Source organism: Sturnira hondurensis, unplaced genomic scaffold (assembly GCF_014824575.4).
Source record: "Sturnira hondurensis isolate 20B ecotype Veracruz unplaced genomic scaffold, ASM1482457v3 Scaffold0020184, whole genome shotgun sequence".
NCBI classification, from domain to species: domain Eukaryota; kingdom Metazoa; phylum Chordata; class Mammalia; order Chiroptera; family Phyllostomidae; genus Sturnira; species Sturnira hondurensis.
The window spans coordinates 820,414-848,391 of NW_028092815.1; the positions used below are offsets into that span (position 1 = coordinate 820,414).

General features: G+C 55.9%; 1 protein-coding gene across 4 annotated transcripts; it reads left to right on the top strand.

Annotated features, from left to right (window-relative positions):
* On the top strand, positions 1–27,526 carry B3GAT1 (beta-1,3-glucuronyltransferase 1). Of its 4 annotated transcripts, none has more exons than XM_037029062.1 (8): positions 1–280; positions 8,682–8,834; positions 20,517–20,612; positions 20,775–20,921; positions 21,678–22,186; positions 22,794–23,090; positions 24,129–24,228; positions 25,340–27,526. In XM_037029062.1, exons 2-7 carry the CDS (start codon positions 8,786–8,788, stop codon positions 24,213–24,215), a joined length of 1,185 nt encoding a protein of 394 aa, XP_036884957.1. In that variant the 5' UTR covers positions 1–280; positions 8,682–8,785; the 3' UTR covers positions 24,216–24,228; positions 25,340–27,526. The 4 variants fall into 4 exon arrangements, with proteins under 4 accessions (XP_036884957.1, XP_036884958.1, XP_036884959.1 ...); XM_037029063.1 differs by having other exon boundaries at positions 25,916–27,526; XM_037029064.1 differs by lacking the exon at positions 8,682–8,834.
* Positions 27,527–27,978: the final 452 nt, after the last annotated feature.

The following is a 27,978-nucleotide window of genomic DNA, read 5'->3' on the forward strand; positions in this document are numbered from 1 at the left end:
GCCCACCCCCACCCCCACGCCTCCCGCGCGCTCCCAGGCTCCGTCCGCCGCCTCGCTGAGCCTAGGAGGAGCCGGGCCGGGCAGCGGGGCCGGGCCGGCGGGAGTGCGGGCGCTCAGACCCCGCGGCTATGAAGTGTCCCTCCGGGTCTCGGAGCCGGAAATCCCCCGGGGAGGGAGGCGCACGCGGCCCGGGGCAGCAACCTGGGGGCGCTGGGGCCGGGATGTAGGGGCCGCCACACGAATGAACCTCGCCGGGGACCATCCGGACTCGCAGCCTCAGGTCAGTGACCCCCCGCGGCCCCCGCGGGCGCCGCATCAGCTCACAGAGCCCCTTTATGCATCCCCATCAGTACCCACGCCATGTCCTCCCGGGAGCGCGCGCGCGCGCGCCTGTGTATGTGTGTGTGTGGTTGTGTGGTTGTGCGCGAAGCGGAGACAGCTGGAAAGGGGGCTGGAAAGGCCGGGGCTGGGAGCCGCTGCCCGCCGCGCAGGGGTTTCCAAACAAAACCTGGGTGATGCCTGTCCTCCTCAGTACAGCAGCAACGGAAGAGCTGGTTCCCAGTTGCGTCTAACATCTGGTCCAGGCTTTCAGTTCTGTCCCTTTCCACTCAGCAGGTGGTTCCTGGTGGCCCAGATGAGTCAGGGCCAGCCTACCCGCTGCACCCCTGATCCCCAGCAATCATCTCCAACCGTTCTGAGGCCAGGCACTGTCAAGGGAACTCCCCGGGGGACCCAGGCTCTGCAGCTCTGCTGGGGAGCTCAGGGGGCTAAGAGGTAGCAAGGGTAGCAAAGGGTCTTTGGGACCTTCAGTGTAAAGAGGAGGCTCGAACAAGTTTGCCACCTACTCCTCTGCACCTGGGCTCAGACCTGAGGTCCCGATTCCTCCAAAGCCAGAGTGTATGTACTTCCAAAAAGGAAGCCGAGAGGTGAGGCAGCTGAGGAGAAGGAAGCCACAGGATCTAACAGTGCCCAGGAAAGGAGATGACAGCCTGGTGCCAAGCAGCTGAGGTCAAGAACCACCCCCCCCCCACACACACACACACAGACAAACACATAAATAAGGTCTTGATTAGCCTCCCCTTCCCCTTCCTCCCCTTCCCTAGACTAGACTCAGCCTTGCACACCACTCAGATGGATTCTCGTAGAAGCTGGGGCTGAGGGACTTGGAGGGTTTCTCAGCATGGGAGTCTGAAGGTGGCCTGCCCCATGCTGGTGGTGGCAGCTCTACCTGCATGAGTCCCAGGCACGGTGGGGTGCTCTCTGGGACCTGGAGTTTGGGCTGTGTGGTGCACACTGCATGGGAGGGCTGGCTGGGTGGGGATGTCCCCATGAAGGGTGGATTTCAAAGTCACTGGTGTTTGAGTGTGGAGACAGGCGGCAGACACACAGTTTCCCGAGTTGCTGGATTTTCTGAGATGTGTCTCCTGTGCCTCCTATCTCCTCACTTCTGCCCAGAGCTCCCCCAGCGGTAGAGACATCCCCCCTCCCCAGAACCTGCTTAGTGGTGACCGTTGGCCGTGCTGGACTTACATCAAGTCCCCACTTCCTTCATAGTGAGAAGATCCTTCCCCACGAAACCTGCAAAGAGACTGTCCACTCCGCCCTCTCTGTGCCTGGTACTCCCAAAGGCTCCTGAGCTGCATGCCATTTCTTTCCTTCTACCCTTTTAGATGGCAGCAAGATGCTGTGCTAGGGCTAATGGAGCAGGGAAGGTTAGTGAGATTGTAGCTCATTTGGCCCAGCAGCCATGTGATTTGCTGTGCCCCTTTCTGTCCCTGACCTGTAGAGGCCAGAGAACCACTTCATGTTCAGGCATGTTGGAAGTTCATGTGTGTTAGGGTGAAAATGTTCATGTAGGTCTCTGGGTGAGCAGGCACTAACCAGTTTGCTGCAGGTAAACCACTGAAATGGATCAGTTCCAGTGACGAGACTGGCACCTGTGTCAGGGACCAGGGGCTCCAGAGAAGGATGGCCATGGGGCCGGCCCGTTCCCTGCCTCAGGCACCTGCTCAGAGCTGGGTGCCCTCCAGTATTGTTTGAGCACTGAGGAGACCCTGGGGGCTGGCTTCTCCTGGTTGTGGAGCACAGGTTAGGGGCAGGCTGGGAGCTCTGCAAGTGTGAGAAATGTAGAAGGCAAGCTCCCAGGGAGGCAGGTTCTAGGACAGGGGAGAGTGCTGGCTTAGTTAGGCACAGAGGTGCCCAAGAGCTCCCCTCTTCCAGGAACCCGGGGAAAACAGTGGCAGGACTGAGGGTGAGAAAGAATCAGAGACAGTCTGAGGCAGGCAGAGGAGCCAGCATGAGGCCAGAGACAAAGACACAGAGGCACGCTCACAGAACAGCAGAATGGAGGGAGGCCCAGAGGCAGAAGTCCGCTGGCCTGGACCATCCTCCTTATCAGCGGTGATCCTGCAGGGCAGGGAGGCCTCTGAGTAGAGCAGCCAGTCTCCTGAGAAAAGCTCTTTCTGCGGCTTTGACGAATTCCAGAGTAGTGCGGAGGGAGGCGTGAAGGCAGGAGGGGGAGTAGCTCTGAGGGATGAAACCTGGCAGCTTCCCTCATAGCTAAGGGCTCCCAAGCCCTGGCCCCTGCCCCATCTCCCCTCCTGGTCCTGGGACACAGTGGGATGAGAAGGGGTATTGAATCTGGGGAGACGTAGCATTTGGGGAGAAGGGAAAAGGAAACCCTTCTCATGCATCCCCCAGGCCTCCAGGCAAGAAAAGCTTTGGGGGCCCTGCTTCAGATCATCAGGATACAGGGGAGAGCACAGTGCAGAGTCCGGGCTTGCAGCCAGGTCAGGGTCCTGCCTTGGCTCCTTCAAAGACCAGCTGGGGGCACTTCATGAAAAACGAAGCCCTCTGAGTCCTGGTTTCCTCTAGGCCTAGAAATTGAGGAAACCTCTTCTCTTCAGGCTGTTTAATGTGATGGGCTAGATGAATGTTAATTTGATGTCTTTATTTTCCACATCCTCCCCCACGCCCCTCCAAGGTCTAGGTGGCTCTGGAATTAGAGGTGCGGTTCCCTGGCCAGCCCTGGAGCCCATCACCTTGGAGTTGTCTCAGGCACTCCCTCTCCCACGCACCCCGCCCATCTGATCCATTCCACCTCCTGACTCCTCCGTGAGACCCGCTCAGGGTGTGCCTCTGTCACAATGACACTCACAGTGTCCCCTTGCTGAACAACAGCAACAACGTTTCCCTGTCTATCTAGTGGTGAATGTAACTATTAGCTGATGCTTGTCTAAAAAACGTCATGCAACTTGCAAGGGCTCCAGATCTGTGTCTCTTATCTGCACTGAAAGATATTGAGGTGGGCAGAGGTCAAGAGGTCACATAGGCACTGACTGAGCACCTACTGTGCTCCAGGCTCTGGGGCAGCACCAGGAACACAACACATCAGATAATCCAAAATCAAGGTTTTCTATTTAGCTTTGGAAGTGTTGCGTGGGTTGCTTTTTTTTTCTTTTTCTTTTCTTTCTTTCTTTTTTTTTTTTTTGCAGCTACAGCAAATTTACTTTTCTAATGAGGTTTAGCTCCAGCCAATATTAAAATGAGTCTGCACTCCCTGCGCACAGCAGCTGACAGCAGGGCCGCAGCCTCCCAGCCAAGTGCCCAGGAAGGATTAGGGCTCTGCCACCAACAAACCCAGAAACGGAGAGCCTCAGTTGGGGTGACCAAGAGTTGACTGGACTTGGGCATGCACCTTGCCCACCAGGCAGCGGGTCCATGGCTCAGCATTAGAGCTCTGGGCAGGGTTTCTCTCTCCTTGTAGTGGGGAGTGAGAGCCACTATTTTTGCCCCATGAAGGACAGAAGTACAGAGGGAGCTGGGAGAGCAGGCCCAAGAAGGCACGGCCTTGGGTGTTAGATGTGGACCGCACTTGAGATCAGGGGCCAATTCAGCTGATCCCCCCCCCCCCACCTGGTGCATCCCTCTCTTCTCTCCTTCACATCCCTCTCTCTTGTTTTCTTCTCACTGAGGCAGCTGGGCAGTCTGGCCTCTGAGGCATGAGTCTCTTTAGTCTCAAGACTCAGAGCTGTTCATTCAGCCACTGTTAAGAGCCCTCAGAGTCCAGCACTGGATACGGGACTGGCTGCCTTGCCTGCACAGTGGGCAGTTCCTTAGTCATGCCAGCCACATGTTAAGAGCCCAATGGCCACCATAGGTCTTCTGCGCAGCCATCCACGCAGGTCTCCTGGGGCTGGTGGCTGCTACGTTGGGCCACATGGGCACAGACCATCCCCAGCATCACAGCAAGTCCCACAGAAAATGCTGCTCTAGACTTCACCAGGTGTAGCAAGGTGGCCGGAGGCGTGGATTCTGGAGCCTAAGCAGCTGGACTCAAATCCCAGCTCTGCCACTCACTGCTGTGTGGCCTTGGGACATTACTTAACCTCTCTGTGCCTCCTGTTTCTCATCTCTAAAATGGGAATAATAACAGGATGTTTATGAGGAAGGAATGAGTCATTCCAGTGAATCAGGGTAATCACTCAGAGCAATCAATCAATAAATAGTAAATGCTTTGCTTATTGATTTTTATTGCTCATTTATTTAACAATTCCCTTAGTAAACACTTACTAAACAGCCAACTTGATGCCGGGAGTGACAACAGATGCTGGGGCTGCGGGTAATCAGCGTGGGCTCTTGCTGCCCCTTCCTCGGTTTCCTCACCTGCGGTGAATGTGGCCAGATAATGACCCCGAGGCACTCACTCTGTCTAGCGAAAGGAGACGAGATGAGAAATGAGTCCGCCTTTGTACGTGAACACTGCGGGATAAACAAGGGTTAACTTTTTTGGAAGTGGATTCAACTGCATTTCTGTTTTTTTGGAACCACTCTCACCAAAAAGCACCTCCCAAGCCCCCATACATTCAAAATAAAAGAAGCAGATGAGGTCCCAGCTACTACCAGCACCCTGTTGAAGGAGGTGGGCGGGGCTGGAGGGGCCATGCCTGAGCCCCGCCCATCCCTGGTCCCAAGGGAAGGAAGAGAGGGAGCAAAGAGAGCTGGGCAGCCACTGCTGGGACAGGAGGTGGAGACAAGCCAGAGGCCAGTTCTAGTTGCACTGCGTCAGCAACACTCTGTGGGACAGACCCCTGTGGGGCCCCACTTTCCTTACCTAAAATATGAGGGGCATAAAGCACGTGAGCATTTCCTCACCCAAACTGTACCACTCTGGTAAGCTCCCCACAAAATGATGCAGGAGCAGGAGCAGGAGAAAGAGGGGAACCACAGCCAAGCCACTGGGAGGCAGAGGGGTGAGGAGACCGGTCTGAAGAGCAGGAACTCGCCATCGGCAGTCACAACTTCTGGACAAGGGAGACTGGCTTGCCAGGTTTACCCCAGAATTAGGGTTCTGTGACTCCAGGTTGCCTCCTTCTTCGAGCAGGTGAGGAAACCAGGGCTCAGGAAGGTGCCACTCTTGTCTCAGGTCACACAGCACTGTAGTACCTTGTTCTAGAGTGTGACTTAAGTCTCTGGTAGGACAGTGAGGTACTTAAGTCTCTGGTAGGACAGTGGGGGCACCCCCTCTGAGGCTTGGGGCTAAGAGCCTGACACTGAAACCCCAGGACACCCTGCCCCTGAGCTGGGCCAGTCCTCCCCTTTCTTCCTCTGATAATTGGCCCAGGGAACCAAGTTCAACTCTCCCTGACAGGGCCCCAAGCAAGGTCAGATCCCTCGGGTCACAGGCAATGCATTAAAAATATATCCAAAACCTTAATGAAATTCGTGCATCGTCAGCCTGCCGCAATGTGCCCATGCACTCCGTGACCAGGTAGGTGTGCCCGTGCACACCCTGCCCAGGGTGGTGAGGTCAGCCTGCAGATCATCGGGCTGGGCAAGCTACCAGGGGCCCTTGAGACTTGAGTTCTGTGGCTGCCCGGTTCCCAGTCAGCCCAGGCCTGAAGTTCTCTGAGTCCCCTTAGTTGATTGGGGTCTCCCTCAAGGGTGTCCTTGACACCAGCCACAGCCCAACTCCCATGACCAGCATCCTGATGCCCTCAGAAGTGAGTGCCGACTCCCAGAGGTGTTAGCTCTCCATCTGCTGGGAGGCAAAGATAATGGAATCATGCCACCCTGGCCAGAAGGCCGCAGTAGTGACTTTCGGGGACACTGCCTTCACATGGCAATGCTGGGCAAAGGTTTAGTTCCCACGACTCAGTCCCCAGGTGTTGCTGACCTCTCCCCTGCCACTTCATGGAAAACACAGAGCAGGAAGGACAGTTCTCGTTCCACGGGGGAGTCTTGGCCAGCAGTCATGTTGCGCCCACTGTCACAGACCCAGGACCCTCGCTGCCAGGCAGCAGGCCACTTATGCAAGCAGCCTCCTTCAGTTCATATACAGCCCCTGGGTGTGGTATTTTCTTTTTCCTTCAGTTTCTGAATTTCAGCTGAAGTATGACTCACCTAACTCATCACTTGTCAATAGTAACTTCCTCTCCAACCTGTGAATCTCTTTCTGGGCACAAGTGTCCTAGCTATTCTCAGCCTCCACCCATCCTGGGCCCCACGCTGGGAGACACAGAGGCTGCTGTGTGTGTCTGTGTGCATGCACACGCAGCTCCAGCTGGGTCCTGGTGCTCCCCAGGCAGGTGCCCTCCCAGGCATACCCTGTCCCTGTCTCTTCGTGGTGATCCTCCCACACGACTCAGCAGGAAGGTGCGTCCAGCAGGCCCACCTGATGCCCCATGCAGGTGCCCACCCCTGCTCTACTGCTCAGAGAGTCTTCTGACCCCCCAGCTCAGTGTCCTGGTCTCAAGCAGCATGTCATTGTTGAGGGGCCTAACCTGACCTCCTGGGCCACAGGGCTTGGTTCCGCTTTTAATTGTGGTTAAAACACCACATAACATAAAGCTCATCATGTCAATCATCTTTAAGCGTTTAGTGGTAGTAAGCACTTTCATACTGTTCTGCAGCCGTCCATGCAGGTCTTCCCATCATGCAGACTGGAAACTCTTTGTGCCACAACAACTTCCCACTTCTCCTCTCCCAGCTCCAGATAGCCGCCATCCTACTCTGTCCCTTCGAGTGACCGCTTTGGGAGCTGTCTACAACGGTGCCATCCACTGCTTGTCCCTCTGTGACTGGCGTACTTCACTCAGCACAGCGTCCAGCCTGGGACAGGAACTGCTTGCTTTCTTGGGCTGCGTAGCATTTGGTTGTGTGCATGCACCACATTTTGTTTACCCAGTTGACCAGTTCTTTCACGCCAGGCCAAGAGCAACAAGTGCTCAGTAACAGTGGTTCTCCTCACTCACCCTTCCCACTCAAACGCCACCAGGGTAGGGGCTGGGCAGATACCTGCAGGCTCTGAGTTAATGTGCGTACCGGGCATCGAGAACACAGAGAGGAGAATGGTGTAGGGTTTGGTCCTCTGGTTGCTTCCTCCACTGCCCAGTGCTGGCCACGCATCCCTAGCACAGAGCGTGACTATCCACAGGGCGAGTGCACCTGCCATGTCCTCGAAGGCCCAGTAGCAGGAGCTCTCCACCAGTGGGGGCAGTGAGGGGAGGAGCTCTCTAGGCAGAGGCGATGGCCGCTTTCTGTTCCAGGGTAGGGAGACCCTGCCACCTTCCTGAGACCCTGGGAAAGAACTCTGTCCCCTACTCCCAGCATGCCCCTGGGGGCTGGAGCTCTGCGTGACCCCGAAAGGCCCTGTGGATGTGGCAGGCCCGCCTTCGCATGTGCCTGTATGGTGTTTGGCTCCATCTCAGCCTCCCACAGCCGCCCTGCTGCTGGCTCTGTTGTGCACAGCCCATATAACACAGTGTAAGTGTCTCTACCCGCTGTCTGGGGGCGGAGACTTAGGGACCTCAATCTACCATGCTCAAACCTGCTTGCCCTCCTAGGCTGCCCCCCCCCTCACCTCCCACACCTTTTGTTAACCATTTCTTATCCAGGCAATAGTGTTGGCTGATTCTGCAGGAGGAATCTAAGGGGTAGAGCAGAAGTCACAGAGTCGGTGGGGAAGCTAGGGAAGAAAGGGCAGGAAATGACAGGGCCCAACGGTCTGTGGCCCTAGACCCCCACAGATGGCCAACTCAGCCCCAAGGCTATGAGAGGAGACTCTAGTGCTTCAACCCCCCACCGTTCTGGAGGCAGAAGAGATGAAAAAGTGACACTGACCTACTGAACCCTCCTGCCCTTCTCTGACTGCCGGTCTCTGGGCAGGGACACAGGGCTTACAGGGGCAGGGGAGGGCGTGGGAGGAGTTCGAACACCAGGGCAGGCCCAGCTGTCTGCCTGTGGCAAGGTCTTTCCATCCCCAGGTCCCCAGCTTGGTTTCCAGATCTGTGGAGGAGGGGCATGGGCAGTGCCCACCCAGTGGGCTGTGCCAAAACCACAGTGGGAAACCTTAGTGCAAGTGCCAGCGGGGGGCAGGAGGGGGCAGCAGGGCCTGGACACCCCAATAAGGCAGGGGAGCTGGGCTGGAGTTCCCGATTCAGAGGCACGGCCTCTCCACACATGGCCAGTCTCCCTCCTTTAAATGCTTCAACTGCTGTGCACACACCCAGTTTCTCCCACTGCTGCCACGTGCCAATGTGCCTGCTCTCCCAGGGGTCCAGTCTTGGCATGGCCTCACCCCTGGAGAGGAGAATCTGTTAGAAAACCTGCCCCAGAGGCCCATGTGCACTGACCCATCAGGAAGGAGCTGAAGTGCCCTTTTCTCTCCCCCTTTCTTCCAGGCACTTGGACTCAGCTGAAGTGTAAAGCCAGGTGGTGGTGGTTAGAATTACTATTCTCTTTCATACTAGTGAACCTTTTGAGTGCTAACTGTGTGCCAGGCCTCATGCTAGATGTTTTCCATGGATTCCCCCATATGATACCAAAAAGAGCTGGTAAGTTACAAATAAGGAAACTGAGTCATTGGCTACTGGTCCAGCTTGTGCTGTGTGCTGAGGCATGGACCCTGTGGTGGGATCCAAATGCAAGTCAGGCCTGGGAGACCCAGAGGAGACCCTGGCCCAGGAGCTGGGACAGAAAGGAAAACCGGCAAGTGCACAGCAGGTGGCAGGGCTGATTACTGGCTACAGCGGGTGCTGTGAACAGCCAGGCGGAGCAAAAGCACAGCTGGGGAAGGCTTCCCAGAGGGACAGGAAGCCCAGGGGGGGTCTCACCTGGTCAGCATCCTCACCCAGAGCCACAGACATCAAGGGAAACTGAGGCCAAGAGTGGTCCGGACGACACAAAGGTGAGAAGGATAGAGCTGTGGGGACCAACTGACCTTGGCTGCTCACACCCTTCCTGCAGAGCACAGCTATTACTCCAGCCACCCATGCTGCAGACCCTTTGCCAGGGCCATGCCCACTAGCTCACCCGGCCTGTGTGGCTCAGGCCCCAGGCCTGGCCCTCCGGCCAGCCAGGGTCTAGTGGGTGCCCAGTCAGCACACCCAGCGCCAGGCTGCACACTGCAGGTCCGCACGACAGCCATCACTCGCGTCCGGCTCAGGCAGCAGTCTGCCTGGGCCTCTGCCACAGGTGAGGCGCCCCTCCTGGCTGCCAGAGCCTAGGACACTAGGGTGCTGCCGTCTGCCTGCCCCTACCTGTGCCTACCTCATGCCCACCTATGCTGGGCAACCTGCAGAGAAGGAGGCTGCCCCAGGGTTCTCAATGTTGCCTGTACACTAGCAGCTGTTGACTTGCTTGTCTGGCCCCTGCTGTTCTCCTTATATCCAAATCTGCTGAGGCCTCGTCTCCTGCTCCCTCCATCCCTGCCCAGAAGGCTGTCTGTGGTGGCCTGTGCTCATGGGCCTCTGCCACTCAGGGATGGAACACCACCTGCAGACATCCTGAGCTGCCCCACAGCCTTCACAGGGCACTAGGCATTGCAGCAGGCTGAGCATTGAGCAGGAAAGGCTTGCGTGTTTGAGAGTATTTTTCTGCAACCATAAGCAGAATCCAGGGCAGGACCATATCCTGGCATGGTCTTGACCTATGGTGGGGGGATATGTACTACCAGTTCTTATCAGCCTGTCTCCAAGGGTGCGGCCAAGCTGTGGAAGGCAGAGGGTGTGGGCAGGCGTTCCTAGCAGCAATAGGAAGAACCCCTTTGCTCCTAGGCTCCACAAGAGCTGCTCTGGCCTTGCTCATAGAGGTTGACCAGCAAAGACTTCATGCAGGAGCCAGAGCAGAACCTGCAAGTGGGCAGTGGGGAGAAGCACCCATCCTGCCCTTGGCACTTGCTCCCACAGCCAGGTGCCACACAGCAGGTGGCAGTGGGCTCTGGTTAGGGGAACCACTGCCCAGTGTGATAGACCAACCCCTGACCTTGCCTGTAGCTGATGCGTTTAGTCCTGCTCTCATTTCGTGAGCCCAGCACACTCTCAGAGGGCCCTAGTTTGGATAAGAAATTGTGTGGTCAGGTCCGCTCTCATGAACGAGGCCAGGGGAGGCGACCAACCCTGACACCTGGTGCAGCCCCCAGACTAAGAGAAGAAACCCAGGCTTCCCCTGAGCCCAGCACACAAGTGGGGGAGTGACCCTGGGCAGGAGCCAGTAGGGGACTCAGGCCAAGAGAGGTGACAGCCACTCTTCCAGGGCCCCTGCCAGCCAAGGAGCAGACCACTGAGGAGCAGACCTCAACCAGGGGGGTGATCAGGCCACTGTCTGACCAGGCCTGGGGCACCTGGGGCTCAGCCAGCTCATGTCTCAGTTTCTTCACCTATAAAACAAGAACAAAGCTTTGGAATTACGTTCTTTGATGCTTACATGAGACAACCCATACAAAACCACCTGGGAAATCATGAGTCACCACTGAGTGTAAGCTGTTGTATTAGCAGCAGTCGGTGGGGGGGGCTGCCCACATTTAGTGGGTGAAACGTGAATTGGCCTCCGCCTCTGCGTTCTGGGATCTGAGGTCTCATTTGGACAGAGACCCCACCACAGGATTCTCCTGCGGGGCTCAGAAGTAATATCCAAACCCAGCTGAGGGCATGCAAACAAGTGCCCATGAGCACACATGTACTTAGATGGGGGCTGGCCAAGAGCACATATGTGTGTGCACAGGTGCGTGAAGAAATGAGCTGCTGTGCTGGGAAATTGCTCAGAAGGAAGCTTCGTGGTTTGCTGAGTCCACCTCCATGAGCCCTCAGAAAGGGGGCCTCAGCCACAGCCACTGTCCTGAGTGGGTCTAGGGGTGCCTCAGTCACTTTTGGCAGGCTGACACCTTCCCGATTCGGGTGGCTTTCAGAGGGCAGTTGGGCACATACACCAAACAAAGACTCAGGTTTCCCCAGGGCAAGGACTTTTGGCACCAGCAGGCCCAGGGACATATACATCCCCACTTTGGGTGAAGGTAGAAATCTGGCAAAGAGGAGCTGCAGGGGTCAGAGGCCAAGTGAAGAAGCAGGTTGCAGCAGGAAGGAAGGAAGTGGGCATGTTAGCTTTTGAGGGGCCAGACCTGGCTGGCTTTGCAGGCATGTAGGCTCTAAACTGAGTCTCCTTCCACTGGGGCTGTCCACCCCCTTCTCCCCAACTCTGGGGGGAATAGGAGCTGCCACCTGAATGGACTGGGCAGGTCTGCCTGCTTTCAGAGTTGTCCAGGTGCTGCGCTAGCCTGCAGAGGTCAGAGACTGTCATGGATGAAAGGTAGAGAGGAAACAGGAGAGGAGGCCGTTAGAACATGGGGGAGAGGGTGTGTGGCCAAGCGCCTTCGAGGCCAAGATAAGTGTGTTACAGTGGGGGAGATACAGAAGGTTCTGAGCGTGAGCAAGCCAGTACGGTGGGTCGGGCAGTGGAGTGGACTCTGAAGAAAGATCACAGTGGGAGACCGTGGAAGCAAAGGTCTGGCCTGAACCAGTATTGGAGGAGGTCTTCCCAGGGCCTGGTGGCAGACCTCGCCAAAGGAGCTAAGGCCCAGCTGATGACAGCCCTGGGGCTTCCTGTTCCACCAAGACAGGTGGCAGAAGGAGAGGAGCCTGGTTGGACTCAGTTGTGTTGAACTTTTAAGGCCATGATGGAATACACCAGGTAGTGAATGAAGCGTAACAGCTGCACACTGGATATGGAGAAACTGAGGCTGAGAGAAATCAAAAGCCTCTCACTGAATAGGGCCAGAGTTAGCCCTTGAGGTGGGCAGGTGTCCCCTCTGAGTGTCCTAGCCACCTGGCTCACTGCCTCTGCTTCAGGGGGTGAAATGGGGCCCACTCAAGCCTGCTCTGGCCTCCCCGCAGCCAGAACTGCAGCCGAGGGACTAAGAGGGAAGCAAGGCCGCAGATGCCCTTTGGGCCCTTTCCAGGTTGGTAATTATAACAGCTTCTGTTTGTTGGCATCAATAACGTGCCAGGTAGTTTATGTTTTTTTTTTTAATCATCCTGAAGACCCAGCAGGCAAACCACAGCTCAAAGAGGCCACCTTGCCCGAGTGGCACCACAGAGCAGAAGGCTGTCTGACTTCGGAGTCTCCCCTGCCACCCTTGGCCAGAGGGGGCAAAGAAAGATGGGGTGATGAAGGGAAGGCTGTGACTGCCCAGGCTCCACTGTCTGCCCCAGAAGTGACGGAGGCCAGACAGGAGCTGAGGGTCAGCAGGTGATCTGGCCTTTCTGCTGTGGTGGACAGCCTCCAAGATGGCCCCCACGGCCTCTGACTCCTGCTGCCCATGCCTGTGTGTGAAGGTGCCCTTCCAGTGTGGATGGCACCTGGGGCAGCAGTGATGGGCTATAGCTCCCCCAACCACTTGGGTGGTACAAGACTCCACCCTGTTGCAGACCTGCTCTAGGGCCCCTCCTTGTCAGAGTGATAAGTAAGCAGCCATGTTGGAGCAGCCCACGTGGAAGGAACTGCAAGCAGCACCTAGAAGCAGAGGGCAGCCCGCAGGACATGTGGCCGTCCTCAGCCCTGTGACCACGGGGCAGGGGACTCTGCCCACAGTCTGAGCAGGCAGGAAGCAGGCCCTTCCCCAGACAGCCCTCTGGGGGAGAGCACAGCCCAGCCAATACCTGGCAGCCTGTGTGGCCCTGAGCAGAGGCCCCTGCTGAGCATGCCTGGGCTCTGGACCCTCAAAACTGGACATCAGAGACACATGTCTTTTTAAGCTAAGCATGCGATGCCTGTTAGACTGTAGTAGAAAGTGTGCGCCTCTGTTTTGGGAGCAGCGACTTTCTTTTCAAGAAGCTGGTATGGCCACTAGAATGGGCCTGGGGCAAGGATAGGAACAGCACGAGGAAGGAGGGGAAGGATGCTTTCCAAATCTGTCCAATCCCAGGGCCACCGGAGTGCAGGGGTCTCTGCAGGGACTGCTCTCAGGCCCCATGAGCTCCAACACTAGCTATGACCGTCACTTAGCGGCCACGTGCCGCTCTCTGTCGGTCTGATTGGGACTGTCCGCTGTCCTGTGGGTGATAAGTATGTCCCTGCTGAGCACCTTCTCTTGCCCAGTTCCACACAGTCAGCCCCCTAGGGCCCACTGCATGGTGGCTCTCACAGGGGTGCTCCATCAGGCCCACGTCTTCTAGGGAGCTGTTTCCCAGCCGCTGTGCCCTGCCCTGCCCTCATGCTCGTGGAGCTGGGCCATCTGTGTGCTCCGGCCCCAGCCTAGAGCAGCAACATGGTGTCCCTACAAAGTGAGGTGCCTGGGTTTTGCTCCTAGGGCTTTGTGCATGAAGGCATGTGGAGACTGAGCTGCTTGGTTCAGGGGCTTCAGAAAAACCCACCGCAGGCAGTATCCTATTCTCTTCAAATTCCCACAGTGAATCAGAATGGACTTGCGCTTGCACAGACAACACCAAAACCCAATTTCCCTTTGCTACTGAACCAGAATCCAAAGGCTGTATGTGGGCAAAAGGAAGAAGGGGTGGGCGGTGGGGCGGGGAAAAACAAAGGAACTACCTGAAACCAATAATGAATTGACACTGCTGGGCTGGAAGAAAACCAAAGCATATGAAGATGCTTCGCGCCACACCTGAACTGAACTCACACTTCCCATTCCCAAGTCCTTGGCTTGGGTTTACGATCAGGAGGGAACGAGGTGGTGCAAGGTCTAGAGTCCATACTGCTGGTGCCTTGCCTGTCACAAAGATCCAGGGGTGAAAGCAAGCAGCAGCCAGGCCAAGAGGCAGGACACGGGCCTCCCCAGGGCTGGGCCTTCCTCTCCTCAGCGCTGCACCCTGAGCGCAGGGTGGGGCCCCCCTCTGCCTGGACACCAGCTGGCAGAGCAGCGTCTGGGCCCAACAAGCTAGGGGAGCTCTGACCCTGAGCAGGGCCTGGGAGGCCCAAGGCAAGTGCTGGGTCTGCAGCAAGAGCAGCAGCATGAGATGGGGTTGCACCAATTCAGAGTCCAAAGGCCTGAACTTGAGCGGCCCTGGCAGCAATTAACTCTGGGACCTTGAGCTGATCACTCAGCCCTTCTAAGCCTCAGTTTCCTCATACATGAAGAGGAGATCACCCTGCCTGCCTCCCAGAGCTGTTGTGAAGATCGAAGGACCAGACTTTATGAAAATGGCAAATCCTACTGGCCCAGCACAGGGATGTTACTGAGAAGGCTTGCAGTTCCAACTCAGCATCCCATGAGGACCTCACTTCAGTTCTTTGAGTGGAATAAGCTATTGGAGCCTTGTCTCCTACTCTCCCTTCCACTCCAGGTGTGAAGGAGGAAAAGGAGAGGTGGCCTGAGATGGTGAGTGGAGCAGGAGCTGGTGGCTGGAAGCCAGGGCCAGGTGGTGGTGAGGCAGCCGGTGCCCAGGGCTGCAGGAGGACAAGGCTGGGTTAATGAAGTATGGATTGACTAGACCGGGAGCTGATTAGCTCTGGCACTGGGCTTTTCCTGAGCAGAGGCTGCCCTTGATTCTTCATTGAAGAATCAATGCTAATCCCTTGATCCATTTAGGGGTTCCTGCCAGTCTCTGGGACAAATCCATGCCTCCCTTCCATGAGGGAGCTAGAGCTGCACGCTTGCCTAGTATTCATCACCCATCCTTCTTTTAAATTTCCCCTCTTCTGCCTCCTGTCGCCATGTTCCCTGCTCCCATGCCCAGTCCCATACCCATCCTCACTCTTCTGGGGCCCAAACTGGTCTCAGCCAGCCTGGGGAGACTCAGGCGCTCAGAGGATTGAGGCTGGCTTTCTTCCTTCCAGTGTGCAGGAGAAGCTCCCTGAACCAGCCTCTCCTGAACCTGTCATCCACTCAGCACATCAGCCACCAGGCACTCCAACAGGCATCTGTGCATTCGAAAAGGTGGCTCTCCTCTCTGGTGGCCCGCCTCTGCTCATACCAGGGAGCTACATGCTGGCTCAGAGTCCACAGCTCCCTAATGTCTGCTCCCAGCCTGTTTTCAGAGGTCGTGCTGGTGGTCCTCACTGTGGAATGTTATAGAAGCCATGAGACATGGACAGGAAAGAAAAATTTGTGTTGTTTCTATAAAAACTAAGCTGAACACTCTCAAAAGACTTCAGAAGATGAGTCTGGAAAAAATTTCTTCAAATTAGGTGCAGGTTGGTGGGAAAAGTTATACCAGTTCTAAGGGATACCACACCCAGATTGCACGCCCAGCCCAGCCGGTTCAGGTCTTGGATCACCGGCAGCAGTGCGCTGAGGCGCAGATAGTGCCAGAAATGCCAGGCAGACTTGCCCCGCTGACTGTGGGCCTGAGAACAGGCCAAGGACTGGCCTGGAGAGAGTGCAGGTGCCGAAAGCGAGCTGGCGATGAGTGGTCCATGTCTGGGGGACATGGCTTCATATTGTGCCATAATGGGGGCTATCATGTACTGGACTCTTGCCTTTTTAAATGCTGCTTAACTTGAAACATGCATCACATGGATGGATCGTTTGAAGGATTCTTCACTTTAAGACTCCTTTGGGTAATCAACTAACTCTGCATAATGTGGCTTTATTATCTGTGAGAGACAAGAGTCTTGGATGGTTTCTGAGCTAGTCTGTAACTGACCTTCTCCACACACACACACACACACACACACACATGAGTATGCATGCACACACATTCACACACATGTTCAGTCTGCACAATTAGTCCTCATCACACGTCAGCCAGAGCTGTGTGAATCCCCCCTGCCCCCTGGGCTCAGGGGTGCAGGAAGTCAGGCCTTGGCCCCTCTCCCAGGCTGTGCACTACCCATGTAATCTAACACACTGCCTGCCCACTGCAGATGCTGGATTCTACTTGTTGAATGGGATTAAATAAGCCTCCTCCTCAGGACCAAGGAGCATTGAGGAGGTGTCTGTTTGGGCACCTGCAGACTCAGTAGAAGCCCTTTTCATGCATTTGGAATTATCCAGCTGTGAAGCCCACCTCCCAGCCAGCCCTGCCTCCCCAGGCCCAGCCTCTCCCATCAGCCTGACTGGCTCTGTCCCAGCCTCAGACACATCGAGCCCTCCCACCCATGGCCAGACACTTCCTAGTGCTCATGCACAGCTCATGGCACCCTGAAACCCTTAGATTCCTATAAAGGAGTCTTTCCAGATGGCCAATTTCCCTGGGTAATTGACCCTCGGATTATGACCGCGTTCCATGGAAAGCTGCTACTTCACCCTCTTGCCTTGACTTTGTCCTTCAGTGGCCACCTGGTCCCCACTTTTCTCTCACCAAACATTGTGGGAGCGACTTTACCTGAAAGTCCCCCTGTCTGCCATGGATGAAAGTAAACACTACCAAGACATGATCTGCTTGGGGAGGAAAGGTGGCCGATCCCTCAAAGGGGAAAGGCCAGGAGCTCCTTCCTCCAGGGGCTTTTATTGGGTTGTAATACACAGGAATACAGGGCAGCAAGGATCAAACAGTAAATAACATTTCAAAGAAATCTGAGGGCTTAGTCTGAGTCAGAGTCTGTCAGGAAAGGGGTTGCAGACATACTCTCTTTGGGAGACATACCCATTTCCTGCTCAGACCCTTATCACATGAATGAAAGCACTCTTAGCAAAGCAGGTTTCACAGGACTTTTAGGAATTCTTTCTTATGCCTGATTACCCCAGGGGACCCACCAGTCCCAGCACAAGGCTGCACCACCCTTTGTCATTGTCTTCAGGCTTAAGTCAGGCAGAGGAGACAGATAGCCAAAGCATTCTAGACTTCTTGCAGACAGACTAAGGACTCAGGCTTTGTCAAAGCCATGAGGTGAGGGTCCATCACCCCCTTTCTGGGGCCTCCACGTGATTATGCCTGTCTTAGGTGGTTCCCCCCTTGGGGAATCTTACCCGCCATTGGCTAACTGATCAAGCATTGGAGGCCAGTTATGGAAAAAGCAGAAGCAGCACCCCTGCCAGGGAGATAGGCTTTGTCTCCTTAGTCGCTTATGGTCTAAAGGTCACTCACTCAGCCTTAGCCATGGTGGGTTTCAGCTCCTGAAACCAGGCAAGGCAGTCCCCAACAGAACATTTCTTCATTCTTACAGAGCCCTAGCTGTTGCATAACTGAAAAATCATTCAAACTATTCCAATCCAGCCTCCATATTTTAAAGAAGTTGTAGGCCAAAGAGGACAAATAGTGGGTCCCATTCCCCAGTGGGGAGTCGACCGGAACACTGTCGAGGCCACTTCTTCCATTCTCCCTCCGACTGCCTCCCACTGCTCTGTTCCTGTCTCCAAATGACCATACCAGGCTTCTCCTCACACGATCCACACACTATACAGCCTTCCTCTGTGTCCAATGGAGGCATCTGAGAGCACCAGTGGGTGGAAGTGCTTCCTCATGTCCACACATGTTCAGGGACAAATGACGTGAGTGACCACAGTCGACCCTGGATACTCACACTCATTCATGCCGCCTGCATAGTTTGCTTCAGCAGCACCTGGCTGCCTCCACCCGACTCGCTCAAACAGCTCATGCTCCCTGCCCTTGCCCCTGTCCATTTCCTGGCTTCCAGGTAGGGCCATGCCCCTCCTCCATCTTAGGTTGACTCTCCTGCCTGCTCCCACCAAAGGCCCAGAGCAACTTGGGGGTCTGTGGCAGATGCAGCCCGAGGGCTGACCCTGTGACCACAGACAAACTGCCACCTTTCCCCCCAAGCCCAAGCAGGAGAAAAGGGCTGTGGTAACCCAGGCATCCTTGCAGCCTCATCTCACACTTGGGCCTCAGATCTGATGTCAGGACAGATAGAGCTTCTCCCTTCCCCTACCCCACTCTTTTCCAGGCCCCCCAGGCCCAGCCCTCCAGGCCCAGGCCCCATCTCCCGCAAACCAACCCCTGTGGCCAGCTGGCTTTCTTTAAGACTGGGGGCTCTCCCTGTTCTGCTTAATAACTGCCTGGTAATTAGCTGCACAATTTTGCTACTATGCTTATAATAGCCTCCATTAAAGTTATGGGATTTTCAAGCCATCATGACTTCCAGAGTAATTAATGCACAACTGGGTTTATTGCTAAGTTTATTTTTAGAGTTTTTCTCCCTCATCCTCCCTCCCTTTCCTTTCATAGATATCTTGGCCAAAGAGACAACCGGGACAGAATTGTCTCCCCACAGCCCCCTTGCACTCTTGCCCCAATCTTTCACCTTCCCTGCTGTTGCTCCCTTCTCTAAGAACGTGCCGGGACTGCATAGGGGTGGCTTCCAGAGACGTGGGTGGCTCTGTATCAGGGGCCGCATGTGTCCCTGTGCTCACCCTGTGCCTGGCCAGGTTCGGGCACTCTGGGGCCTGGAACCTCCCTCCCATGCACCTGATTGCAGCACAGGACCAAAGGGCCTGGATTTATGTCTGGCTCTACCATGTCTTATCTGTGACCTCAGATAAGCCACTGGTCCTTGCTGGCCTTGAACTCCACTTGAAATCCCACCCAGGGTTGTTGTGATACTGAACATGGACTGTGCAGTGTTGTCTTTGGACCCCACGAGTGCTTCCTAGCAGCTGTCGTTACTAACCACAGCAGACGAGGAAGGTGAGCAGTGCCAGCAGTGGAAGGTGTGGACTAAAGGGGGTGCTTGGAGGAAGAGAGTGAAGGCCAACTGAGGGCACAACAGATAGCAAGCTGGATGTGCACGAAGCTCGCCTTGCTGTTGCTCTCTCCATCCAGCACTTAGAACCCTCTGCAAGATGAAGGACGTTTGAAAAAGCTGGAAGCCACTGAGAACCCAGAGGAAATCTCCCAGCCAGGCCTAAGATCAGGCAGCCAAACTGAGGCTTCGATCAGCCCTTCACAGCCCCATCGGTGGCTATGGGACTGGGACTCTGGGTGTGGCATAAGGCCACTCCACTCATTGCATCCAGAACATGAGACTCAAACAGGCAACCTGGAGTGGACACTGGGCTCTGTCACCTCCTGGGGCCATGGAAGAGGAGTTTGTAGGAGGCACAGCACACATTTCCCAACGTTATTCTCCCTGCTCTGCATTCCCAGTGTTGGTCTCTGCCTGAAAACTTCAACCCCACCAGGTCTTCCATTTTCTTAAGGAGATGAGGGAGGGCCTGTTCACATCTGCCTACCAGGAGACTGGAGGCAGAGCGGGGCTGTGGTGGTGGGCAGCATCAAGGGGTTGGGGGCATGCTGGGGACCTGGGGGCCACTGTGCTCTTTCCTGGAAGATGGTGCCTGGCTCTTCCACAAAATGTCAGAACTATTTGGTAAGCAAGGGCCAACCAGGAGGGGAACACACTGTCTCCAAATGTGGCAACCAAAACAGTCCTCCTCCATAGCTCTTGGCCCTGCCAGAGATGGAGAGCACAGGCAGCCTCTGAGGGCCATCCCACTGGTACCTGCATTGTGTGTGGTGGTCAGCATGGAAGTAGGAGGAAGGAGAGCATGACAGGACATTTTCCGTGGTGGTCATGGAGCCCTGTGCCTCCTCTTCCTGTCACACGAGAGAACAAGGCCCCGAGGAGAAAGCTGCCAGCGACTCACCTGAGCAGGCTTGTCGTCCTCACTACGGGGTACCTCTCCTGGGGCCCTGTGGCCACCGTTTTAGTACTATCTCCCGGGGTATGGCTGTTCCCAGCCACACCACCTCTTCTCCTCTGACACCCAGCACCAAGCTCAGGCTCTGCCCGTGCAGAGCGGGTGTCCCACAGAAATTTCCTGTTGACATCAACAAGGGGAGGGCCCTTGCAGTGTTGCTTCTCAGGGCCTGTCCCCAGACATCTGTTGTTTTCCCTCCAAGGACTCACTCCAATGCTGACACCTTTATCCAGGGCCCAAACCTGTGGGCAGCCCAGGCCTGAGCACGTGGTGTGTGTGCATCGGGTACCAGTCTGAGGGTTTTCTGGGCACTGACTGACTTAAGTCTCAGAATCACCTTGTGTAGGACCCCACTTCATGGATGAGGAAACTGAGGCACAGGCAGTTGTAACTGTCTGGCAAAGGAACTACAGCTTACTGGTAGCAACATAGATGTTTAAGCCAAGGCAGGTGTGTCTAAAATCTGTGCCCTTAACCTCTGCACCCTGCTGAACTCACAAGGTGTGGCAGTGCCCCATCCCCATTTCTGCAGGGAACAGAGTCCCCGCCTCCCAAGCAGGTAGGCAGGAGAGGTCCTCAGGGAGATGGTGGTCCAGGCTCCACTGGGAAACCCTGAGCTGGACCTGGCCCTGCTGGACACTGGGCCCCACCCAGGTCTCTGGCCATCCTCTTCTGCTCTCTCTTACAGGTGTGCGCTTCGCAGGGTTCCTGACTGTGTGCAAGAACAGCCATCCCTTGTCACACTCTGGCTGGGCTGGACTCTGCAAACCTGCTTCCGCAATGGGTGGGTTGTGAGCACTGGTAAGAGCTGCTAGCCAGCATTCGGCTTCTCTGCTGCCCCTCGTCTGGCCTGCCCGGCCCATTCCTGTTCTTTTCTCCCCTGTGCTCGTCACGGTGCTGCTACCACCCCCGGGGCCATCCCTCTCCCGACCTTGCTGCTGCTCAGGTAACGAGGAGCTGTGGGCCCAGCCAGCCTTGGAGATGCCAAAAAGACGGGACATCCTCGCAATCGTCCTCATCGTGCTGCCCTGGACGCTGCTCGTCACCGTTTGGCACCAGAGCACTGTGGCACCTCTGCTCACCGCACACAAGGGTGAGCCACACCCCCAGCCCTGGCCATACCTGGAAGGTGTCAGTAGTGAGAGGGAGACAGACAGTGCCTATGGAGTTATTTTCATTCCCTACACAGCTGGGAGGAGGCCTAAGGATGAGCCAGGCTAATGACCTGGCCCTTTTAGGGGTCTTGGCCCCTTTGGGAATGTGATAAATGCTACCTAGCCCCGCCCCCGCCCCGCCCCCCCTGCACAGAGATGCACGTGCATGGCTCTGTGTCCAGTTCCATGACATGCAGACATAGGGAGCACTCACAGCAGTGGGGGAGGGGAGGATGGTGAAGAGCATCCCTGGCCTGTGTTGTGTTTTAAAATCTTTCAAGGAGAGAACATTAGTTGCCCCTCTTTTCAGGTAAGGTTGCCCCTCTTTCCAGGTAAGGAGGCCACTAGGGTGGTGAGTGTCAGACACTTACTCATATAAAACCCAACACATTTAGGAACTGAAGGGTCAGTCTTGGAGTCTGGTCTGCGGCAGATAGCCACGGGGCTGTCAAACAGAGGAGGTGGCAGAGGTCACCTCTGCTGCCTGGGGAGTCAGAGCTAGGAAAATGCCAGAGAATTCCGGGAGGCTGCCCTTACTGCCAGCTCTGACAGGCAGAGCCCCAAGCAGGGATCCATGGCCCACCTGAAGAGGAGCAGAGGGCAGGTTTGTGTGGCAGGGTGGGTGGGGCATTCTGCCCAGTACCTGAACCCAGGGCCAGCTGGCATCCCTACACGCCTGTCTCCCAACCCCACAGATGAAGGCAATGACCCCAGGCGCGCTGCCCCACCAGGTGTGGACCCCAGGGAATACTGCATGTCCGACCGTGACATCGTGGAAGTGGTGCGCACGGAGTACGTGTACACGCGGCCCCCACCCTGGTCCGACACACTGCCCACCATCCACGTGGTGACGCCCACCTACAGCCGCCCGGTGCAGAAGGCGGAGCTGACGCGGCTGGCCAACACGCTGCTGCATGTGCCCAACCTGCACTGGCTGGTGGTGGAGGACGCACCCCGCCGCACACAGCTGACGGCGCGCCTGCTGCGTGACACTGGCCTCAACTACACACATCTGCACGTGGAGACACCCCGCAACTACAAGCTGCGTGGCGACGCCCGCGACCCACGCATCCCGCGTGGCACCATGCAGCGCAATCTGGCGCTGCGCTGGCTGCGCGAGACCTTCCCCCGAAACTCCAGCCAGCCTGGCGTGGTGTACTTCGCTGACGACGACAACACCTACAGTCTGGAGCTCTTTGAGGAGGTGTGGACCAGGCAGAAGGCAGGGAAGGGGTGCTCTGGTGCGGGAAATGAAGACGCTCCCACGGAGGAGGCCCAGGTTGCCAGAAGGGTCCCTTTGGGTAGGAATTCGAGGGGAATGGGTGCAGGAGGGGCACCGGGCCAGAGTGGGTGGAGACTGCGGGGAACCGGAGCAGGAATGGGAAGTCTGGCTGTCAGCCTCCAAATTCCCCGGCATTAAAGGGAAGGAAGGGGTGCAGAAGCTTCTAAACCACAGTGCTGCTGTGGAGTGGAGGCATTGTCTGAATGAGGTGTGGACCAGTGTCAGGGTCCCTGGGGTTGGAGGGTCATGGCCTTGGGGGTGGGGGGTCAGACTCTAAATTAGGAAGACAGGTTTGCAGCAAGGAGGAAAGTGGTGCATGGAGAGGAGAAAAGAACAGTTGGCTTAAGAGGCCATGTTCCTCTATAGATGCCCACTATGGGGACAAGTCTGGAGACAGACCTAGCTTGAGTCCCCAACGTGGCATCAGGTGGCCCACAAGCCTGGCATCAATGGATGTCACCCCCCCTGAGATCAGGCATCAGTCCCTGTCAGCAGTCCCAGGTGTCCTGACTCTGGGTCCCCCTTGTAGATGCGCAGCACCAGGAGGGTGTCCGTGTGGCCTGTCGCCTTCGTCGGCGGCCTTCGGTACGAGGCCCCACGGGTCAACGGGGCAGGGAAGGTGGTCGGCTGGAAGACAGTGTTTGACCCCCACCGACCGTTTGCAATAGACATGGCAGGATTTGCGGTCAACCTGCGGCTCATCCTACAGCGAAGCCAGGCCTACTTCAAGCTGCGTGGTGTGAAAGGAGGCTATCAGGAGAGCAGCCTCCTCCGAGAGCTCGTCACCCTCAGTGACCTGGAGCCCAAGGCAGCCAACTGCACCAAGGTAAGGCCCTCAGCAGAACTAACAGCTGCAATGCAAGTATTTCCAAGCCCATCCAAACCCTCTCTGCAGATCCAGGCAGGAAAGAAAGGCCTCAAAACAGCCCTGCAAAGAGTGGGCCTAGAGCCCTGCCTTCCTATAACCCCAGCCAGGAAGGCAGCTTGTCAGCCCAGCAGCCACGGTAAAGTCAAGTGGGGAAATGCAGAGGGTGGTGATCAGTGAGGCAGAGCCAAGGACTGTGTTGCCTCCCTCTAAAGAGCTGGCCCCCACAACCTCCCTGCCAAGTACACGTGCACATGTGCACCCACATGGACACACACATGCAGGCGCACACTGTGAGTAGTTTGAACTTTTCCAGCTAGGACCTGGGCCATCATTTGGCTGAGCTGAAGGCTCCTGAACAACTTTCCCCCTGTCTAGAGAGACCCATTAAGAACTTCAGGGGAGGCTGAGAAGCAAGAGAAAATCTTCAGGTTTATTTGTTTATTTTTCTATAGCTGTAGACTTTTTGTTCCCAACAGCTATTTTGAGTGTATCAGACATGCAAAACAGCAAGAGCAAGGTGGTAGGTAGAATTAAGAACACTGGAGAAAATTTAGATGGATTTTCACCATCTAGAGAAAGGCCAGAATGGGAGGCACAGGAGAAACATTTGCAGAGTGTGAGGGGAGCAGGGGGTGGCGGGGTGAGNCTGAGCTGAAGGCTCCTGAACAACTTTCCCCCTGTCTAGAGAGACCCATTAAGAACTTCAGGGGAGGCTGAGAAGCAAGAGAAAATCTTCAGGTTTATTTGTTTATTTTTCTATAGCTGTAGACTTTTTGTTCCCAACAGCTATTTTGAGTGTATCAGACATGCAAAACAGAAAGAGCAAGGTGGTAGGTAGAATTAAGAACACTGGAGAAAATTTAGATGGATTTTCTCCATCTAGAGAAAGGCCAGAATGGGAGGCACAGGAGAAACATTTGCAAAAGTGAGGGGAGCAGGGGGTGGCGGGGTGAGGTTGGGAGCCTGCCCCACATTGTTTTGCGTCTGGGCACGCAGATCCTAGTGTGGCACACGCGGACAGAGAAGCCGGTGCTGGTGAACGAGGGGAAGAAGGGCTTCACTGACCCTGCTGTGGAGATCTGAGTCCAGGATACAGGTATGGTGGGGGAAAGGGCAGCGCTGCACAGGGCAGCGGGTGCCATGTTTGGACGCAGAATAAACCTGCCAAGACTTTTCCCCTTGGTCTTTAATTGTGGAGGGACAGGCAGGGAAGTGCTAGCAAGAGTGGAAGAGGCATGGGGAGGGCAAAGTCCCCTCCCCATGGCGCTGTCCGGAAATTAACAGGAGCCGACTGCCCCCACAGCCAGGTCCTTCTGCCACAGTGTCGGAAGGCCTCTGCTTCCAGACCTCGCCTGGTGACCACCGTTATCCTGGCCATAGCACCTGTCCCATTGCAAGGCACTGCTGTGTGCTCTCTTTGGCTGCCTTGCACTGTGGATCCCGCTTCGGTCATGCTGCTGTGACAAGGGCCCTCACTCACTGCTCCCACCTCTTCTAATGAGTCCGTGAGTCTCTCAACGGTACCTGTGTAGTGCAGTGGTCTGAGTGGGAGTCCAGTCCTGGGTCAGCCCCTGGCCTGCCACTCCTCCCTGTTTGACCTTTCTTTTTCTAGGCTTCAGTTTCTTCATCTGTAAAACAGGTTGTTGGGGGTACCAAGAACAGTCTCTAGCACATAATAAGTCCTACATTAAGTATTGCTGCTGTTGTTTCATTTTTAAAACCCTCTATTAAAGTGGGCCACAGGACCTGCCCACAATTTAGAGGTAAAGAAATGATGTTTGGAAAACACTAATGAGTGAAATGAACTGTGCCAAGAAATTGGCAAAGCCAGGAATGTCCTCTGGGCACTTCTATGGTGTCATCACAGAGGTGGGAGCTGAGCCCGTGGGACACACCTGAACTCTAGCCCTGGAGTTTAGTGGCAGCTTCTGTGTCACATTTGCAAGTGCCCTGCCCACCAGGGACCCCAGGGCATCAGTCTGCCTGTTTTGCCCCCCAACTTCTCACGTGGGCCAGTGCCACTGAGACCCATCAGTGCAGAGTCACATCCCCTGCCTCCCCCTCACAAGGTCCCCAGAGGAGCCCGCCCCTCTCAGTGCTGGGCTCTGTGCAGCTCTGCCTTGGACCTTCTTGGAGGCTAAGGCTGGAGTAGCTTGGCCAAACCCCTCAGGCACCTGCCTCACTTGTTGCTCCTCCCCCCTTCACAGGAGCCTCTTCTCAGACCCTGCTCCTGGCCTTCCAACCTCTCCCCATGGCTCATGGCCCCACCAAGGCAAACTCCACAGGAATGGCCAGTAACCCTCTCTTCTATGCTGGGGCTTCAGAGAGAGCCCAGCCTAATGCCAGGACAAAAAGGACGGAGAACCTAAAGCACAGAAATCCAGACATGCTGTTCTCTCCCATCCAGCGTGCCCAGGGCCCAGCTGCTAGCCCCACCCCCAGGCTGGCACACCCGGGCCCCCCTCCCCAGAGCTTCCTGCATTGACAGGCCTGCAGCAGCAGATGCTCGTGGCTCACCTAAGCCCTAGAGTGATGCTAGCCTGGGAGGGAGATGAAAAGATTCGGCAGTCAAATGGAGGGTGCCCCCCCACACCCCGGCTCCCTGCTCCTGGCTCCCGAAGTCCAGCACAGCCTCACAGGGCAGCCAGCCAGAGAATTCTGAAGACCAGAGAGCAGGCCCTGCCTGGGTATCTGGAGCCCGACCCCTCCTCGGAGAGCTGCTCCCAAGTATACCTGCCTCTGTGGCTTTCCTCTCGTTCTTGTTCTGTCTTTGATCCCAATAGGCAACCAGCCTTGCGTGAGGGGAGCCTGGGCCTTCCAGCAGGCTCCCTATGTACCTCAGGCTGTGGTGGGAGAAGAGCCCCTTCCTCCGGCCCATGCCCCTCAAGCCTGTTCCTTGCAGCACAGAGAAGCAGGTGGGACCTTGAGCCAGCACAGGTCATGCACTGACCTGGACTAAGACCACGTGGGCCCCTGTCCCCACACTACCACCCCCACTGCCCACTGGGCTGCAGGGCCCTTGCCCGGGCCAGGATGGGGAGGGCAGGAGCCCTCTTCCTGAAGCCCCTGAGAACCACAGACCTCAGTGGCCCAAGTGCACAGGGGTGTGAGAGGCAGAAAGAAGAGGGAGGCCAAGGCAAGTCCAAGACCCCTCCTGCCCCTGGTGGGGGGCCAGGGGGGGTTTTCATTGGCCAAGGGATTGATGGAAACAAGGCAAAGACCATCTGGACACTGAGCGGAAACCTGAGCACACACTACTTTGGAGATTGCTCTCTTTCAAACACTAAATGGGAAAGAAAATCTGACTTCTCCCCAAGTGGGCAGAAGTGGTACAGAGTGAGCAGCCTCAGGTCCAGCTGCAAAGAACAGTGCATGTGCCCACCACTCCCTTCCACCAGGGGGAAAGGGTGTCCTCTTCCCCAGGCCACCAGAGAAGCCCCTGGCTTTCCAACTGGGGACAGGGCCCTCTGGCAGCTGTGTCACTCTTGCTCCTGAAAGTTGGAAGCACAATTTTCCTCCCACATGGAGGAAAAGGGAAGGCTTGAGCCTACTGAAGGTGTTTATTTTTAACTGCTAACAGCACCCACTTCATTTAAACTCACAGGACCAGTCTGAGGACCACTGAGAACCCACTCCTGGGTGGGTGGGGGATAGGACTTAGTCCGTCCACCCGAACATTCAAAAAGTAGCACTGGCTGCCTGTTTTGAAATGGACTGAACTCTCCACAGCAGTCATGAACCCTTCTGCTGGGATTCTTTCCTTCACACCCCTGAGCCACCTTGCAGGACACTCCCCAGCCTCTTCCATTTCCAGCTGCTTTGGAAATCCAGCCCCCAGAATCAAGCAGTGTGGTGTGGGAGAGAAGGGAGGGGGAGGGCCCCCGACAACCACCCAGGGAGTGGATTCAGGCCCAGGCTCCACAGCCTCCTCACTGAACCCCGCCCTGAATGCCCAGGTGAGCTTGGCTGGCCTTAGGCAAACTTCTCAGCCAGAGCAGGGTGGCAGCTGGGTGGGGGAGGGGGTACCCAGGGCTCATTTTCAGAAAATTGATAATGAACGAAATGAGGTATTTTCTCTATTACTTTTTTGGGGGGCAGATGCTAGTTGTTTTCACCCAATATCCTCTTCTAGCTGCATGTGTATTTATTTATAATTATAACCCTGGTAGACGGCAGCTCTCTCCTTTGTTGGGAATGAGTGTGTTAGAAATCAGAAGTGGGTCAGTGACAGCAACATGTTTTCCAACTTCGGTCTGCTCCCCGCTCACCACACGGAGACCACACGGAGGGGTGAAGCGGGGGCCGGGGGTCTCAGAGACGGGGATGGGTGGAGCCACGCAGCTGCACCATCTGGTCTGTTTTAATTTAACTGTATTTAATTTGTTTTCAAAATTAAAAGTTAAATATGGTTTTTAACAATTCTAATCTTCCTCATCCCTGCTTCATTTTATTCCCTTTTATTGCTTTAATTCTCCACCAAAGATTTATCTGTCAAATGCCCCTGGGAACGGGCTTTATCCCAGGAGTCAGCACGCAGCAGTGAAAACGCGAAGCACTGGTTTTCATGGGGCTTACTTTCTCCTGAAAGGATGTGGATGGACAGCAATCGGTAGTGCTTCAGCTGTGGTCTGGTCTGGGGACAAGAATGAGGCTTGGGGGGTGGGGGGCACAGAGTGAAGCCGTGGAGAGGACCTGGTTCCAGCCTGCACGGGGCCCTCAGAAAGGCCCCCCTGGTAAGGTGATGCAGAGTGGCAGCATTAGATGCACAGTTACCTGGGCAGAGCACTCCAGAGAGCAGAAGGTGGGAAGGTGCTCAGCATGTGCGAAAACCCAGCAAAACTGCCCA

Coding starts and splice junctions, on each gene's coding strand:
- B3GAT1 (XM_037029062.1), top strand. CDS start 8,786: ATGCTAGATGTTTTCCATGGATTCCCCCATATGATACCAAAAAGAGCT. Junction 20,922..21,677: donor TCTGCTCACCGCACACAAGG/GTGAGCCACACC, acceptor CCAACCCCACAG/ATGAAGGCAATGACCCCAGG. Junction 23,091..24,128: donor AGGCAGCCAACTGCACCAAG/GTAAGGCCCTCA, acceptor CTGGGCACGCAG/ATCCTAGTGTGGCACACGCG.